The sequence below is a fragment of the Haemorhous mexicanus genome, chromosome 20 (assembly GCF_027477595.1).
Source record: "Haemorhous mexicanus isolate bHaeMex1 chromosome 20, bHaeMex1.pri, whole genome shotgun sequence".
Lineage (NCBI taxonomy): Eukaryota > Metazoa > Chordata > Aves > Passeriformes > Fringillidae > Haemorhous > Haemorhous mexicanus.
The window spans coordinates 7,985,998-8,004,039 of NC_082360.1; the positions used below are offsets into that span (position 1 = coordinate 7,985,998).

At 41.6% G+C, this 18,042-nt stretch overlaps 1 protein-coding gene across 3 annotated transcripts; it reads right to left on the reverse strand.

The window, feature by feature from the left end:
• Positions 1 to 599: 599 nt before the first annotated feature.
• UTP6 (UTP6 small subunit processome component) lies at positions 600 to 17,702 on the reverse strand. 3 transcript variants are annotated; one of them, XM_059864394.1, is made up of 23 exons: positions 17,510 to 17,702; positions 17,339 to 17,423; positions 16,655 to 16,696; positions 16,478 to 16,570; positions 16,285 to 16,332; positions 15,431 to 15,494; positions 14,883 to 15,001; positions 14,271 to 14,348; positions 13,767 to 13,848; positions 12,671 to 12,752; positions 11,870 to 12,051; positions 11,150 to 11,229; positions 10,342 to 10,419; positions 10,017 to 10,196; positions 9,050 to 9,130; positions 8,219 to 8,328; positions 8,065 to 8,131; positions 7,710 to 7,782; positions 5,757 to 7,334; positions 4,573 to 4,660; positions 4,234 to 4,363; positions 3,813 to 4,064; positions 600 to 1,876 (listed from the first exon to the last, which is right to left on the reverse strand). In XM_059864394.1, exons 1-19 carry the CDS (start codon positions 17,599 to 17,601, stop codon positions 7,177 to 7,179), a joined length of 1,794 nt encoding a protein of 597 aa, XP_059720377.1. In that variant the 5' UTR covers positions 17,602 to 17,702; the 3' UTR covers positions 600 to 1,876; positions 3,813 to 4,064; positions 4,234 to 4,363; positions 4,573 to 4,660; positions 5,757 to 7,176. The 3 variants fall into 3 exon arrangements, with proteins under 3 accessions (XP_059720377.1, XP_059720378.1, XP_059720376.1); XM_059864395.1 differs by lacking the exon at positions 4,234 to 4,363; XM_059864393.1 differs by having other exon boundaries at positions 3,813 to 4,363.
• Between the last annotated feature and the right edge of the window lie 340 nt (positions 17,703 to 18,042).

Here is an 18,042-nt window from a genome sequence, read left to right on the forward strand (position 1 = left end):
GCAGGGAAGCCTTGGGCCTTGTCATCCACAGGCAGGCCTGCACAGGATAAAAAGGCTCACAAAAGAACCAGGGAGTTTTCAGAGGAATTTTTACAATTTGCTGGTGTATTGTTACTTCAACAGTAATCTGCACTCAATTTATCGTTATGAATACTGCACTTATAATTGCAAATCAACTCTTTCACTTGAGATGATGAGCCAGTTATCAGCATAACTGAGGAAGTTTTGATGGAAATATTAATGCTTAGATGACTCCATTATATGGGAATAAAAGACCAGGCCCTCTTTTTCACAACCTCTACACTATGTTTTCACTCTGCTTTGACTGCTAGGTACCAAAATATAACCAGGAATTGAAAGGAACCCAAAGAAAAGCTCTTGTCTCACAAGCTCTTGTTCTCCTGTACTCTGTAGGAAAATATTAAGGAAATATCACTGTGTCATTCACTTCTTCCTTCTAAACTAGTGAAAGAATTATTTTGGTCTCATACACTGAATGATTTTAAAAAAAAAAGAAAAAGGAAACAAAAAACCAAAAAACCACCCCATTGTACAATGCTTCAGTTCAGTCAGTGTCTAAACACAAAGCCATGAAAATGTTTTTGATATAAAAGTGTTTAATGAAACTTGAGCACGTCAAAAGTTATTGTTACTCAGGTGACCAGCCACTCAATTCACTTATATACTTCATTTGAAAACACTTCCTTTAACTCCAGAGCAAAGGTGAGAAGGACATGGTTCTAGTTCCACCTCTTCTCTTAGGGACTCTGTGGAGGTATTTTGTGTTCCCATCTCCTCATTTGCCACAACAGAAACAGCAGAACAGCATCAGCAACCTTAATTCAATACTGTCTGCAGGACACTGAGATAATATGCTGAAATATATATATATATATATATATATATATATATATATATATAAGCAGAGGTATTTTCTTTGTCATTGAACACCTGATGTTGCATGACAATGTAACAAAGATAACTGTGGGACTCTAGGGTAATATGCCCATACACAAGAAGGTCTGATGTGGAGAAATCTTTGTTGGGAGGCAGCCTTAAGCACCCAGCACTCCTACTGGATGGAGTATGCCCCCCCTGTATATCAACACATGCATTTGCAAAATGTGTATCATGTATTTGTAATTCCTTTATGCTGAAATACATAAAAATAAACACAAAACAACTTATTCTGTATTCGCCACCGCTGATTTTGTTAAACAGCAGCATAAGAATCACAAATGGACTTTAGAACCATATGGAAACACAACAGAAAAGCTTGAAGGAGGGAGAGTTTTTAAAGCCATCCAAACCAATCTGACAGCATCAAATGCAAAGAAAACAAAACTAAAAGTTGCACAAAAACACAGGGATCAGCATGTCAAAACTGACAGAAGCCTGGCAAACAAGTTTAGAAATTAAATACTTCTCCTCAAGCAATTAATTAGCAACATAGATCTATATAATACAAACAAGACCTCCAGAAATGCACTGACTCCTAAAACCCAGCACCTGCACTCTTGTCTCCAGGGCAAGGGTGGGCAGTTTATGAACAGCTCAGAAACAGCCTAAGCAAAACTCCGGAGATGGTGACGCATTTCTGGCCTCAGGCCCAACTCTGCAAAAAAGCCAAGGGACTTGGCACAGCTCAGTCACTGAAGAACATAACCCAACACAGAAGCCAAACTTAATTCTGACCAGACTCAACCTCATTCATCAGCATCATCAAACTGGCCCTTCTCAACTGTTCTAACTCGTGGTGGAAAAACGAGGCAAGGTGTGTGGTGACAGCTTGGGTTGTAAAACCAATCCTCCTTCCATACATACGAGCCGAAAAGATTAGTTTCCTCAAAGCTTCCACCGGAGAGATCGTCAGCATCTAAAGATAAAATAAAAGGTTTAAACCATGGGAGATACTCAGGAAAGTAGTGGAATAGTACAGGAGGTTATTATGGAGATCTATGGCATCTTCCAGTTCACTATTTCAATTTGATCTGCCAGCACTCATTAATTAGACATTAAAAAAAGCAAACTGAAAACTGAATTTGGCAATGTCTTCATTTTAAGGAAGGTTCATACCACACAGACAAAACAGTTTTCCAGAAAGCTCACTGATGTACCTGGGACTTAGAACGTCGGGCACCAGCTCTTAAAAGACAGGCAGTTTTTTCACATCTTACCTGGGAATAAAAGGCTCATGAAACTATTACTTTTATTTGCCTTCTCCCTTGCTGCTGCTTTTGTAACACCATCCCAATGAGGAGTCCTCCAAACCCTCTATGAACTGGGTCACTGGACAGAATGGGAGGGTGGGGTCCTGGAAAAGCTGGAACAACATTTCCACTAGGCTAGAATTAAGCTTAATGGGCCTGTATTTAACCAATCTAGTATAAAAATAGAGCAAAGTATTTTAACAGAAGAATAAAGATTTCTAGCCAGCAGACACTGAGCAAAGAAAAAGCCCAGAGCATGGAGGAGAAGAGGATCCAATATCCCACGTGTCAGCCTTGAGCAGCACTGCCAAACAAGCCATCACAGCAAGAGCCTAAAACACTTAAAGAGCCTTGAAGTGACCAATCAAGCACATTTCTGTATTTGTAGCAGATAACAACTCAGACACTTGTACTCAGTATCCTTCAGAAGGACCTGAATCCAATAATCACAGCTGCCTTAGTTTGTAAGGATTTAAAGAGCGACAGGTGGGATGACCAAGTTAAATAAAGGAGGAAAGAGGAACAGTTCCAGTACAAAATTCAAAACATTCCATAAATTTGAGCAGTTAAAAGATGAAAATGAAAGCTCAGAAGAGAGGGAAAACCCCCAAAAAGAGAACAGTCTTTTTCTCAGATTACCCACTGTGAAAAACCAATACTGTATTTCCATTTTAAAATCAGAAAGTTTTTTCAGCCTTTCTGTAAAACCAGTCTCACTTTCTTCCATTACCAAACAATGGAATTGAAATGCAAAAGTTTATTTTAATTATGAGAGTAAAATGAACATATTTTCTAAGCAAAGACAATTATATTAATTACAAAAACATACATATTAATGAGAAGAAAATGGAAATGGTACTATTCTACATCAACAAAGACAAAGCAACTTATCAGTCACTGCTGGCTAAACTCCATCCACCCATTCTGTGCTAAGAACCAGCCTGGCCAATGGAAGGTTGAGACTCTTTAACATGTGAGTCGCCATAAAAACAAGTTAAAAACTGAAGGAATAATTCAACTCTAAAGGTGTGAGTGGCACTCCTCCTATTTGTTGCCACTTTTGTCCATGGCATTGATCATGTACACAACCACTTAGGAGGATCAAGCGTCAACAAAACCAAAAAACCCACTCAAAAAAAACTACAGTAAACACAACAAACCATACTCAGAGACTGACCACTGTTCCAAACAACTCCATGCTCTAGAGAGACATTATAATGAACAGTCTTGAATTTTCTTGAAGAATTTTTACACAAAAAAGTTAGTTCCTGCACGCCATGTACCTTTCTCTTCTGCTTCAGAGTAACAAAGATACACCACTGAAAACTTGCTTCACCAGAGAAACTCAACACAAACATGGAATTCACCTCCTTACCAAGCCACTCCCTAAGAATTCAATTCCTCAAGCAAGTTTCATGTGAACTCCCCAACACCACCTTTAAATCCTGTATTTGACAACAAAATTGTGCATTACATATCCAGGGGGTCAACACAACAAGAAATTGCTTCCCAAAATAGAACATGGAGTTACTTAAACACATTCTCCTGGAAAGCACCTACCTCCAAATATCCAAAACTCAAATGAAGCACAAGTGTACTCACCATAAGGACCAGATGCAGACTCCTCCAATTCTTTATCCCAGTCCTCCACCTCATGCTCAGATGCATCTTGTTGCCCTGAAGATTCAGGTACATTGGAAACTTCACTATCCCACACATCCAGGTCAGCATATATATTGTACCAGCCCTCATCAGTAGAGCCACTGGCATCACCTTCATTGGGGGAGGTAGAAGCAGATTCACTATCTTCAGACTTGCCATCAGGAACATTTGGAATATTCTGCAGCAAACATTCTACAACCAGTAAAAAGCACCAACAGGTACACTCAGAAATTAAACAAGAACAATTAAGTGTTCAGCACACAGTAATTCAGGGAGGTACAGAAATGCATTTTGTGACTACTAATCTTATGTAATACATGCAGTTTCTTATACGTGTAATATCACTACAGGGCTGCCTCACATTTCAGTTGGTTGGGAAGAGTGGGCATAGCCTTACACCACAGCACCAGTGCAAATCAGGATTTTCTTGTTGGAAAATAACTCTGTAAACTAGAGCAAAGGACACAGCAGTCTTGTTTCACCACATTCACCTGTAGGTATGAAAAAAAAAAGTTTTGTTTTAAAAAAAAGTCGTATTGATTAATTACTCATGCACATAGGCATACACAAATATCAACATGGAAATAATTTAGTGCAGTAATTAAAGAGGCATTTCCCATGCAACACCAAAAGGCTTTGAGCAGATTTCTCAAGTAGTGCACAAGTTTCAATACTTATTACCTACTTTGTTTCGTCCTACCTTGTCTGGGCTTCCAGATCATCGTTTCTGTCTTATTAGGAAGCTGTTTCCCCTCAGATTTTGCAGCCTCAGAGGCAGCAGCCATCACCTAAGAGACATTTTTAAAGAATGCAGTAGCAGCTATGGTTGCTCATGAAACTACTACTCCATGTGCTCCCCAGCGTCTTCATTTGTTCCCTTGATGAATCGACGTTTAACAATACACAGGCTTTCACTTCAGAAGGCAAATCTACAGAGCTATAGCTAAATCTGCTGCTGCCATCGGTCACCCCGAGCACTAACACCAACACCGAACAGCCCGTCTCCTCACAACACCGACCCATTCGTGCCCCTTTGGGAACGACTGGCCGCCGGTGGCCAAATGGAGGGCGCGGACTCCGGACGAGCCCTCACGGCGGCCCCGCCGCCTCCGCTGCCCGCCCCGCGCTCCCCGGGACCCCCGAACCTTCGGAGCACAGTGTGGAGCACCAAAAGGAATTAAGACACAAGGAACTGAAAAAGTATTAACACCGAACCAACCGCTCTGTGGGAGCCCACGCGCCGAGCGGGACCCTCCAACAGTCCTCAGGGGCCGGACCAAGATGGGTGGAGAGCAGGAGGAAACCCTCAGCTGCTCTGAGGGGCGCACAGCGAATGGCACAGCGAGTTCTCCTCACACTTCCACTCGAACAAGGAGGAGTCGGCGGTTGGCGCGGGAAGCCGGAGCCCGCAGGGGCCGCCGGTGGCCAAGGGCGCGGACTCCGGGCGAGCCCTCACGGCAGCTCCGCTGCCCGCCCCGCGCTCCCCGGGATCCCCGAATCTTCGGAGCCGAGCCTGCGGCCCGGCCTGAGGGCACCATCGACCGCCCGGCCCCGCCTCCCTTCACCGCCCCTGGGCAGCGTCAGCCGGGCGGGCCCGCGGTTGAGGGACCGGGTGCGGCACCGGGATGAGGCTGGCAGGGACCGTGCAGAACTGCTCCCGCTGCGGCTTCGGTGCCTGCAACGCCGCCACCGCCCAGAGCGCCCTGGCTGTGGAGCCCACCGTGCACAGCTTCGGAATCACAGACGCAATTCGGCTGGAGAGAACTCTGAGATCATCGAGTGCAGCCATGACCCAACGCCACCACATAATCGAGACATATACAGGCATAGGAGCTCTGAGAAAGCACCTTTTCACTCAAGAAGTTGTAAATAAAGTATCAATACCTCTCATGGTTGGATGGAGTTTTCCCCTTGCCGAAAGACAACGATTTCCTTCCGGCCTCGTGGTAGCAGCATGCTCAGAACATGAAGAGACAGGAAACGCCTTGGCTGAACAGCTGTGGCAGGGGTCAAGCACCTGCGCTTGCAGGGAATGTGTTTCCCTGGGGAGAACGGCGAAGTTCTGAGAGGAACCAGAACAGCTGACGGAAAAGGGCCCACTTTCTGAAATGATGCAGTTACCAGCTTTGTTGGACTTTAAAAATTCCAAACTTTGCACTTAAAAACTTTTAGTTGAGCAACTGATGAAGCAAGAAGTGGTTCAGGAGAGGGAGTAACAGCATAAGGGGCAGGGAGGGTATAAGAGAGTATCAATAAGGAAATCTCAATGTCAGACGATGAGATGGCAGAGAACTAGTGGGGATATAGGAGATGGCCTAAAAGCTTGGGAAACACAAAAGCAGGATGTACCTCAGATCTGGTCACAGAAGGAGGAATCTTATCAGACTGCTGCTCCAAACTTTATTCCCAGCTAGTTAAGTTACTGGAATTCATTGCTTGAGAGGAGCTCCAATTTCTACTTGAGTGGAAAATCAAGAAATATTTCCCTGTATTATCATTATGTCACCTTTCAGTCAGCAGGAAATTGCACAAAGGAACACTTGCTTCCTGTTCTTGTACTTTCCCTACATTTCTCTGTTGGTCCAAGGATAGCATTTATGTTGATTTCTCAGGTTTGTGGCTCTGTAAACAGCCAAGGACAGCACACTTTCAAAAAACATTACATGTTTTTTAGCCATGGTGGACAGAAAGTTGAAGTGTAGATCAGAGCTTTGCACTCTCACCTCAAGGACATTGCTAACAGATCTCTACAGCTCCTCTCTACCCTTCATCACTCTCAGGATGCAAACATCAATACAAGGTATCTGCAGAGGCTGTTTCTCTTTTTGTCATGAGGATTACAGATTATTTCAAGGCTAGGAAGCAATAAATACTGCAATTTTACTGATTTCTCATTACCTAATGAAAAGTGTTTCACTTTCCATGATCCAACTTCATAAGATAAAAAGATGACCTACAGGTGTAGCTTCCACTGGGTTTGGTTTGGGGTTTTTTGCATTTAGGTGCTGTAATATTAGCTTTCCAGAGTGTAAAAACTGATGCACTAGAACTATCTGAATGTTTAAGCAGATCAAGAGTTTGCTCTCAGAAGTCTTGATGAAAACACCCTCAGAGGTTTGCTTCCTCTGACTGTGCACTTGAACCTGCCTCTGGCAGAATCAACACTAGAAATGACTGCAACAGAGATTATTCTTTTTTGTCATATAAAATGTAAAGGTAAACTTTAATAAAGTTCAGGAACATATTTACCTTTGTACAAAGAAGTTTAAAAATGCACAGTTATGTTGTAACTATGTATAGTTTTTCATAAATGTCCAGTTTGCAATAAAGTGTATTTAGAAACAAAATCTTCCACCAGGTCTCCCTGCAACATCTTCATAGCTCGCCAGTGAATGCTCCCACAGTTTTCTGGTTTGCCTTGGGGATGACTTAGCTCCTCCTTGATATAATCCAGCCAGAGGTCTTTAAAAGAAAAATGAAAGTTCTGGTTAGATTTTGACTAGGTATTACTTAACAAACATAGCAAGCCTAACTAGAAACTCTTTTTCTAAATGTCTTTAATATTGCAGTAGGTTTTACTTTGTGAAACTAAAATCTCCTTGCACCTTGGGTTCTATTCCCAGCTGGAACATTAATGTCTGCAGAAATAACACAACAAAAATTGAGCTACTTTCTTCAAATGAATATTGCAGAAATCTTGATTATAAATATATAGCTCCACACTGTTCATAAATCCAAATTAAAAGTGATACACATCTCTTTTAAAATGGATGGAAATAAAAGAGGCAGCAGTGAATGAATTAATTAATAAATAATAAAAACCAGAATCCTCCTTACCAGTATTTGTTGAACCAAACTCTCTCAAGGCACGTTCATAGTATTCTCTCAGATGAAGCATTTTGCAGGACTCCTAAAAAAGGAAGGTATTAAAAGGCCATTTATTTTGGACAGAAGTGAATCTGCAGCATGATTAGATTCTGACAAAGGAAGAGAGTCATGGCAATTACACGCACACACTGCTGAAGATTAGTTACCATGGAACTTGGGTTTGTATCACATCCAGTGAATCAGCTGCAGAGGACAAACATGAACTGATCACAGACTAACACCACTATTCTGCTTCCTATTTAAATCCCAAGTTAGAACTGTATTTTACAAATACCAAGCATTAATTGGATAGTCAACAACTTACTTGGTCCTTTTCTATTTGGATCATCTTCCTGAAGAAGTCAAGTGAAAATGGACGATTTTCACATAGGCTGAAATAAAATAAGTGACTTTAGACTTAAGGACTTTTAACATATACCATAGAATAATCAGGTTTGAAGGTTTTTGGGTTTTTTTACCTAGTAAAGAGTCTTTTAACTTTCTTATAACCACTATTTCTGTAAGTCCAGTCAAGATACATTTCCTTCATAGTCACAGATTCAGCAGGTGTTGTGGCATGTAAGGATCTCTGCAAGTTTAAAAGGAAAAAAGCCAACAAAATAAACAAAAAATAAACCTATCACATAGCTTACAATTAAATGGCTCAATTAGTGTTTCTCCCTAGTTAGGCATCTGACACAAAGAAGATCTCCTAAGTCTAAAACACTTTTCTCCTCCAGTATTTTATATAGCTGGAACTGGCATTTCCCTAAACCCCTTCATGCAGAGGATTTCAAAATACTCTACAAACAGCTGAATTCAAGTTCCCGCCTGAAACACATGTTTTATGTGGTAAATGGGAGGGGAAAAAAACACAACCCAACATGCAAGGCAAACAGAAATTGTTTTGCCCTACACTACTGAGGAAATCCAAAGTGAGACTGAAGTCCTCATTCTGATCTTGACTCTTCTGTAACAAGACTGACATTTTCACACAAATAAAAAATTCTCTTTTCCATGCTCAGGTAAGTATCTGAAAACAGAGCAAATATTCTAGACCACAAAGTAGGAGTCCATCATTGGTTGTGCTTACAAACATCCATATGCCTTAGAACACAGGATTGACATTTGTGCCTATAAATCTATGCCCAACTGGTTTTTTTAATGCACATAGTTTGGCTTGAAATTCTTTGATATCTACACATCCATGAAGGAACTTCAGTAAAAAGCATTTGTTGCATGTTCCATCCACACACATTGTTCCATTTTATTGACAGAGACATAAAAGTAGATTTTGATTAGCCAAGTACCTGGTAGAGAGCTTCTGTGTCCTCCTTGCTGTTTGTGCCCTCACTCCATTCCACCCAGAGTGTCCACAATGGCAAAGTGCCCTACAAGGTCAGCAAACAATCAAATGGCTGAAATACAGTGACTCTGATTTACAGAAACAGACAGCAACACAGCCATCAGGTTCTGTATTACCTGCCATAAAAAATACCCCTTGGACATAGCTCTTGGAAAGACAACTTTGAACTGCACACTGAAATCACTTCTCATTTCCCTCCTCACCTACAGGATAAATCATCCTTAGCTGGACAGCTGTGTTGCCAGGGATGAGAATCAAGTTCTGCACCAGTGAGCACTGCAGTACACAGAGGTGACTTTCAAGCACAAAAAGGATAGAAACCTTCTTGTTTCCTCACTCACTGTGCTCAGGGTTTTAAATGGAACAGAGCAGGAGAGGACACAGCTAATTCAAGGCCTGAAATACCACACAGGTGTATCAGACAGTGAAGAAAGGGAACCACATTTTTCCATTGAGACACAAATGCAGTTGCAAAAAAATGAATGGCTTGCAGTTGCAATTTTACACATTCTCCTAGCTCACTGCTAGGAAAATATGTAAAATTGCAACTGCAAGCCATTTAGATTTTAAACATGTGAATTTTAAGTGAACTGACAATTCCCTAATACTTGGGAATGAAATTTGCATGTGAAACATCAAGTTCTTATTTCTGACCTTAAAACTGGTTAGGGATTTTAAATGCCTTGTAAACAGAACAAAAACAACAAACAAAAAACCCAAACCAACCAAAAAAACCACCCACAAAAAAAACAAACCCACAACAACAAAGCAAAAAAAAAAAAAAGGGCAAAAAAAAACCCAAACCAAACCAAAACAAAACAAACAAAAAAAAAACCCACACAAAAACAACCAATCATCAGAGGTTTCTGGCCCAAGACTAATGCATGCAAGTCCAGTAAACCAGCACAGACCTTAGATTTCACATGTTTAATGGCTTCTTCAAAACACTGGGTCACATCATCCCTCTTCAGCTGGATCAGCACCTGCAGCCTCATGTGCCACGTTTCCACGGACTGGCTGAAGTGCCTGGTTGCAGCTTCTGCCACCTCCACAGCCTTCTCAGAGAGGCTGGAGTCCAGTAAGAGCTGAAGCTAAAACCCAGCAGATACACTTTGTTAAAAAGCAGGACTTTGAACCAATATAGTTCATCTTTTGTGTCTATTCAAAATGGCAAAGGCAGGCACACAAATAATGCAGGAAAGCCTCAGCATCTGTTTGTTCTGTGTCAGTTCTTACCCATTGCTTGTAGAGAGCTTCTGACAGCAAACTGGATTCATGGGCTTTGCTGAACACACTCAGTGTCCTCTCCAGCCTCTAGAACCAACAAAGAATAAAAAGAACACAAGCATTACTCCTATATATACCAGATTCCAGCATTTCAAGAAGCCCACTGGATTGTGTATCATGTCAGTGAAAATCTAATTACACATTATGTGTCTAATGCTCTGGGTACCTGCAAACATTCCAGGATAAAGTGCAAATCTGAACATTTACTTCTCTTCCTTAAGGAGCAAAGAACAACACTGCATTGTTCTTTTAGTGTAATACTAGGGAACCACGTTGCACAGGATAATTAATTAATTCACTGAGTCATACCTAAGCAGAGATGCATAACTAAATTACCCATGTGCCAGCACCAAACTTTGCTCAGACTTATTTGCAAGAGTCATTTTAATTCATCCTCTGCTTTGAACAAGCATAGGTTTGAAGGACCTGTCAGTGAATTTTTAGGATCCCCTTCAACCCAAACCATTCCACGATTCCATGATTAAAAAGTCTGCAGTCTTAGCTTTTATCCAGAGGTCACTGTACTTTACTGACAAGGCTGGTTAATCAGGTCCAGGTTAATCATGTCCAGGCAGGCCACCTCTAAGCTTGGCAGTAAAAGTGATTCCCCCAGATGGAGACTAAGTTATTTTTGATGAGGACAACAGGTAAGTATTTTTGATAAAATGTCAAAATACATTTGCTTCTTGTCTGGGCTATTACAAAAGTCAATAAAAATAGGAATGACTTGTTAGAATTAATTCCTAATAAATTTTACCTTTTGCTTTAATTCTTCACTGTTGGTTTTTCTCTTGTACCTCTCTAAGCAAAAAGTGATGTAGCATTTCCACATGTCCTCTGAAGAAGCAAAGGCATAGTATCACTCTTCACAAAATTACAAGAATAACAACAAATATTTGTCTTAAAGAAATATAAAGATACAAAATGTGATACAAAGTGTTAAAGCCAACTTTATTTTAAAATGTTGTATTTTAAAATAAAGAGAGGCCCTAGATTTATAACATTACACTAAAATTAATCCCCAGTCCAAGCTGCAGGCAGTAACTCTTGGTAAAGAGCATCAAGCTCTTAGTTCAGATGAGACTTTTAAAGATCCCTTCCAACCCAAACTATTCTATGACTTTAAAGGCTGTACAGCAACAAGTTTAAGACCACTCCACAAATAGTCCCCTTGACAAACTTCTTCACAAGAAGAATATCAGAGGCTGAAGCTGCATATCCACTCCCTTGGCAACTCAAAACCATTTCTTACTCACAGCTGACCAGCAACAGACACATTTTCAGTTAAGCAGCTCCTCCAAGAGCATAAATACATTGGAAAATAACCCAAATAATACATAAAATAGATCCCAAGAGGTAGCATCTAAGAACTGCTTGCCTTCTCTTAGGTATGGTAGAGCCTGCCATCACCTTCAAGGCTTTTACAGGCTGCTGAAGTACCAGAAGCAAATGTTAAAATGCAGGCAGAACATTTCACCTGTTGGGACTGCTCCCACAGCTTCATCAAAGACTGCACAGCACCGTTCCTCTCTCTGGGCCATTTCTGAGACTTTCTTCTGCTTTGTGGAGTGCTCTGTGGGCTGCAGGGAGCCCAGCTCTAGCTCCCGGCGGGCCATGTAGTCCCATGTCAGGGGATCATCAGCATATCTGGCCTGCAAACTGAACACAACATGCTGGCAACAGCCCACAGCCACCATTCCTTACCTGCAGGTATGCTTAAGAGGGTTGTTATATTGCTACAGAAATGTAGTTAATTGGTAAGTAACCAAATGCCAGAAAAAAAATATTTTTCCTTCCTACAAAAGAAAGACAAAATATTAGCTTTTAAAAATATTATTTAATATGGATATTCTTCAGAAATAACATGAAACAGACAGGGAGCTGTCAAGAAAGATCTTTCTTTTGAGAGGAACACTGGAGAAACAGAAGATGCAAAAGCCCCACTAAAATACAGTAGGAAAATCCACAGTTCCCACAATGAATTTACAGAAACTGAGTGCACTAATTATTCAGTGACAACTGTATTTTACCTAAATTTTCCTAGCAGCTTTTTAAAGCCCTTTCTGAAATTAGATACAAGTATCCTCTTCTAAAGATCATGCTTTTGTTTTTCTTAAAGGACTTCACATAAGCCCTAACACTATTTGCCTAGAGGAACAGCCTTTAGATCTGAAAGACCAGTCAATGCACTATAAGTTAGAGTTATAACTTATGAGAATGTGTTTCTTAAAAACCAAATCAAAATAAAATAAAAATACAACACAAAGCCACAACTCACCTTTCAAGAATTTCTTTTTGCAAATCTTGGGTAAAATCAAAGAGCTTTGCAATAGAGAGCACAGCCAGCTGGAACTCAACACCTACATTTCAAGAGAAGATAAAACTATCAAGTGGAGCATTTGCTGAAGAATTCCTCAAGATATTACATCAACTGCACTTTGCATTTCTGTAGCTTGGTTCCACATGCAAATTTAATCAGCATCTCCTCTACTCCCTCACTTGACTTTTCCATGAAAACACAAAATGCTCCACACTCAGGACAGATCTCTCCAAAGCTGCACAAAATAGATGTCCATGAACTGTGTCCATCTTTTATGCCAACAACTTACCTTTGAAAATGCCAAGTGACATGACTGGACATAATCAGATCACTGTGAACTCCCACCAGCCATTACTCACCTTACTATTTTTAGGTGTTTACAAATCATTTGTATGCCTATTTTTTCCAGTATTTCTACAGAAAATTAAATTAAACTCTTTCTGAAATTTCCTCTAATGTCCTTTTTCCCCACTACATTTCAATTTCAACACTAATTTCAATGTCCTTTTTCCCCACAAATGTTCGTTATTGTATTTTGCCCAGTCTTCCAAAATATCCCCATCTATCATGAGCAAAGATGTCTGCTACTAGTTTGCAGTTATTTTACCCAATTCTCTCAATAAAATGGCTTATTTTACCAAGCCTGCTTAATTTAAAATTTAGCATGGTTTATTATTAGTCTGAATTCTTACTTTTTTGCCACTCGTGGTAGCTGCTTAGTTGTGATCTAATGTTCAGCAAAGTAAAAAAGATGTGTAACTCTGAACAGCCCTTCAGTTTTCTTTTTTTAAACAATCAAGTTTGAGGCTGTAACCCAGCACTAGGCCTCTTCAGCCTGAAAGCTGCTGTGCTGGAAGAGATGTCAGCCTGCAGGAAAGACATGCAATCAGAACTACCATTCATTTATCCTCTGGCATTTCATAGGTTCTACTGAAAAAACGGTGTATTTGAAAAAAAGATCTCAGTGAAGCCAAGTCTATCAGCATTGCCTACTGCAGAACTGGGTTAAAGGTTACAATTTCTTAATTAATAAGTACAAGAAATGTTCATTCACCTTTAATTTTCTGAGAAGCATTCCTGTAGACTATGCGTGCCATCTCCCCATTAAGAATTTCTTCAGAGTAACTGAATTCCCCCTGAAATATCAAGCATATAATTGAAGAAATTATTGTCCTTCTCGGCTAATATTTTTGCAAACAGGGAAAGAAAAATCAGAAGTTATTCATGTTTTTCTTCATGCAACTCTATTCTTATGCAATTTGTACAAGTAAACTATAAAGACATGAGGCAGGAAGTTTGACTATTACTTTCCAGAAATTACTGTTAATTTTCAGACTAGGGAATGCAATAAAAGATTCTACAAATGCAAAGAAAAAATAAATGTATGAAGTATCAGAGCTGAGCATCACCAAATACTTGAAAAGCTACACACAGGTGCAGGACATGAACAAAAACTTTCTCAAAGCCATTGTCAAATAAACCATTAATCCAAACCTGTGAATTTCAACATGTAATACACAAGCAGACAATATCTCTTAATTAAGTTTAGCTGACCTACCAGGTCCATCTTTGCTTGTTCAAATTCCTTCTTCTCCTTCCTCTGTTTTTCAGCATGCATAAGCTCCATTCTGAAATACTTCAAGAGTGACAACAAAATGAAATTACTCTGGGGATAAATCATAAAAATCTAAGTCCACAAACAGGGTAAAACAAGCTCTGAGGAGACACAAATCAGGACTTTGACAGATCCCACACATGTCCCAGAGCGTTGGTTTCTGAAGGTTTGTGCACCTACCACTATCTGCCCTGTGTATTTGCCCAGAAATTTCCAACAGGTAGCAATGATCATTTTTTAGCCCTTCTTTAAATCTTAACTTGCCTCCAAAGAAAACCAAGTTCCTCAACAAAGACTGGGGAGGCCAGACTAAGCCTGACAACTACGTCCTAGCAGAGCTTAACAGTACCTTAGAAAGGAATTTGGGTGTTGTGTTTTTTTTTTTTTTTTTTGTTTTGTTTTGTTTTGTTTTTTTTTTTTTTAATATTTTTGACATTTTCCTGCTGATGGAAAAACGAGTTTCTCCAGTTGTCCCAGACAGATCTGGGAAACATGCTGAATTGATCTGCTCTGATTGAACAAGTAAGTAGTCATAGAAGAAAAACAGGAACTCACTTCTTGATAAAGTTTGGGGCACTCAGGATGGAAGCGCAAAGCACGAAGGAACAAGTGCCTGGCACTTTCTGATGACAGTCGTGTCTCCATTTCCCACTTTGCTGCCATAATCCACAGTGCTGCAACAGGTGACACAAATAAATTTATTTAACCTCTCAACATGAGCTCAGCCCCAGAATAAGACTGATTATCTCCCACGTAAAACTGTAAAGCAGACAGGCAGATCCAGGAAGTTTAATCTGGTTTAGCTACAGATCTAATGATGCCTTCAAAAGCCAAAAGGCTGTCATGAGCAATTGACATCTCTTGCTTCTACATCTACTGAGTCCCCAGTCCACCTGGGAGTTGGTCATTCTGACCTACTTCACAACCCTTTATGACTGCTCAGCACCACTCCTGTCAGAGCCCTTCTCTAACAGCAGCAAGGCAAAGAGCAGAGAGTAGGAACTTTAGCCCAACAGCTTGAACTGAGATCTACAAGAACTTAAACCAACACCAGACAATCTATGCTGAAGCATTTACGCAGCACTCACCATTGTGTTATTTACCTGGTTTATTGGAATGAATGGCCAACATGGTAGAAAACACCTTACTGAGTTGATGTTTTGCATTCTGTAAAAGAAGCAGTTTTGTTTCACCCCCTCTGGCGCTGAACTGAACCCCCAGCAGCAGAGTTTCAGTAGGAAAGGTCACAAGCTGTAGTACAATTGCTCAGAAAAAGATGCTTCTCTGCTACTTTATCTACAGCAGAAAGCTTCTCATATTTACTCACTAGTGAGCAGCATTTAAATGTCACCACATTAGAGTAGCACAGCTAATTCAAGTTTTCTGAACCACACAGCCAACACAAATGTTGCCAAGTCCCAAACCAATGATTCAGTGCCCTGTTCTGAGACAGAGATTGTATTTTCCTTTGGCCACCTTTACCACCATGTAAAGTCACCTTCTTCAGTACAGAAATGACAACACTTGAACGCTGGTAATCATGTGAAGCCTTGCACAGGTAAGTTTATCAAGTACAAAACTGACAGAATTAGGCTTTTCAGCACAGTCACTACAATAAATATTTGGAGCAAAATCACAATTCACAGAAAGTGAATCACTCATTCCAGAGAAGGTATAACCAATATTATGGTTCTCACAAACCAACTGGTATTCCAAATTTAATGCAGTCAGCCTCACCTTTGCCCCTGCAAGCATAAAATTTCATACTAATTCACTCTCAAACTCTACTCTTGCATACATCAGTGAAAATCCCAAGCAGCTCCAACAACACTATAAAAATTATTTCAGTATTACACCCTGTAGTAGTAAAGTTTGTAACCCTATCTTTAAATCAAATTGCAGATAGGTGAATAAGCACCAGTCTCAACACATCTAAGATTGGGATTTGAAAACTCACCCATTGCTTGCAAAATGCAACATGGGAAAGCCAGAGCTGGACATCATCCTGTTGGAAATCAAAAGAAGAAAAGAATCAACCTTACAATGTACAAAATTGCTTGTACGCTGACAAGCAAACAACACACCCTTGGTACAATGACCTGGCAAAGAGAAAAAAAAAGAATTCCGAATCTCAGTACAAATAAACTTACTTTCCATTTCCCTGTAGCTCGGTTGAACAGACTGTGGACTCTATGCAGAATAGAGTGTTCAATTTCATCTTTCTTAAACGAATATCCAATGCGCTAGGAGGAAAAAAAATACTGATTTTATTGCGATAGAAGATTTGGCATAAAGTATTTTGCACTCTTAACAGCTGACAAACTTACTGCTCTTCTTTTCTTGATCAGTTCCAGCAGATTAACTTCATACTAGAATAGGAAGAAAAAAACATTTTACAGCAAATGTGGAGGCACATAACAGCAAGGCAAGAAAAAACGACATCAAGTTTGTTATAGATGATCAGGTGAACAGTAAACATTACAGTCAGGAAAACATAAGCAGTAATTTTCGGCTGAGTCGCTACAATTCTACATTCACTGCACAGGGCAGCCCAGCAATCCCACCTTGTGCCTTAAAGCGTTGTCCAAACACTCCTTAAGCCTTGTCGGGCTCCTGGCATGACCACTCCCAGTGAAGCCTGTTCAGTGCCCGACCACCCTTTCAGGAACCGTTTCCTATTACCGAATTTACTAATCCCCTTTAACTACAGACATCAGGGAACACATTCCCCCTTTACACAGCACATCAGGGAGCCGTGGGCTCTACACCCCTGGAGAGACAAGAAACTACAGGAAAAGGTCACAACACTAGGGAAGCCTGACCCTAAACTCGGGCACCAACTCCCGGCTACGCTTCATACCCTGGTGCCAACAGCCGAACCCCAGGGACCAGGTGAGGAGGGGGTCTCCGTTTTCTGCCCTTTTTCCAGCGGGAGTAACTACAAAACCCGGGTCAGACTGAGCCGGGTCTGCACCAATAACTGCCCCGCTCTGCCGCTCGGTGAAGCCTACCTGGATATAATTAATAAAATCCTCCTTCCGCAGCGCTCTCCGCTGGATTTTGTACTCCAGAGCCGAGACTTTCCTCAGGACAGCCCTGCGGGAACGGGAGATCAGCGCCCGGAGCGCTCCCGACCGCACCACGTGCGCTCACCCGCCCGCTCGGGCCCCGGCCCCGCTCACCGGATCTCTTTGTGTGTGAAGAGACCGACCCGCTCCAGCTGCTCGAGCTCCGGGATGCGATCCTCCAGCCGCTGCTCGACGCGCTCTGCCATGGCCGCGGTGCTCCGGTGTGTCCGGCCCGGCACGGCCCGGCACTGCCCAGCACAGGCCGGCACAGTCCAGCACGGCTTCCGCCCGCTGCCCGCGCCGCTTCCGCGGCCGCTGCGCCCTCTGCCGCCCCCTGCCCGGCTGGCGGGGCCAGGACCGCAGAGCCTCCACAGACTCGGTCGGGTTGGAAGGGACCTCTAAGGATCGCCCAGTCCACCTTCCCTGCCCAGGCAGCGTCACCTGCAGCAGGGGACACGCAGGTGGTTTGGAATGTCTCCAGAGAGGGAGACCCCACGATCTCCCTGGGCAGCTGTTCAGTGCTCTGCCACACTCCACGGAAAGAAATTCTTCCTCATGTGGAGCTGGAACTTCTTGTGTTTTAATTTATGGCCATTGCTCCTTGTCCTGTCGCTGGACACCACCGAAAAGAGTGTGGCATCATCCTC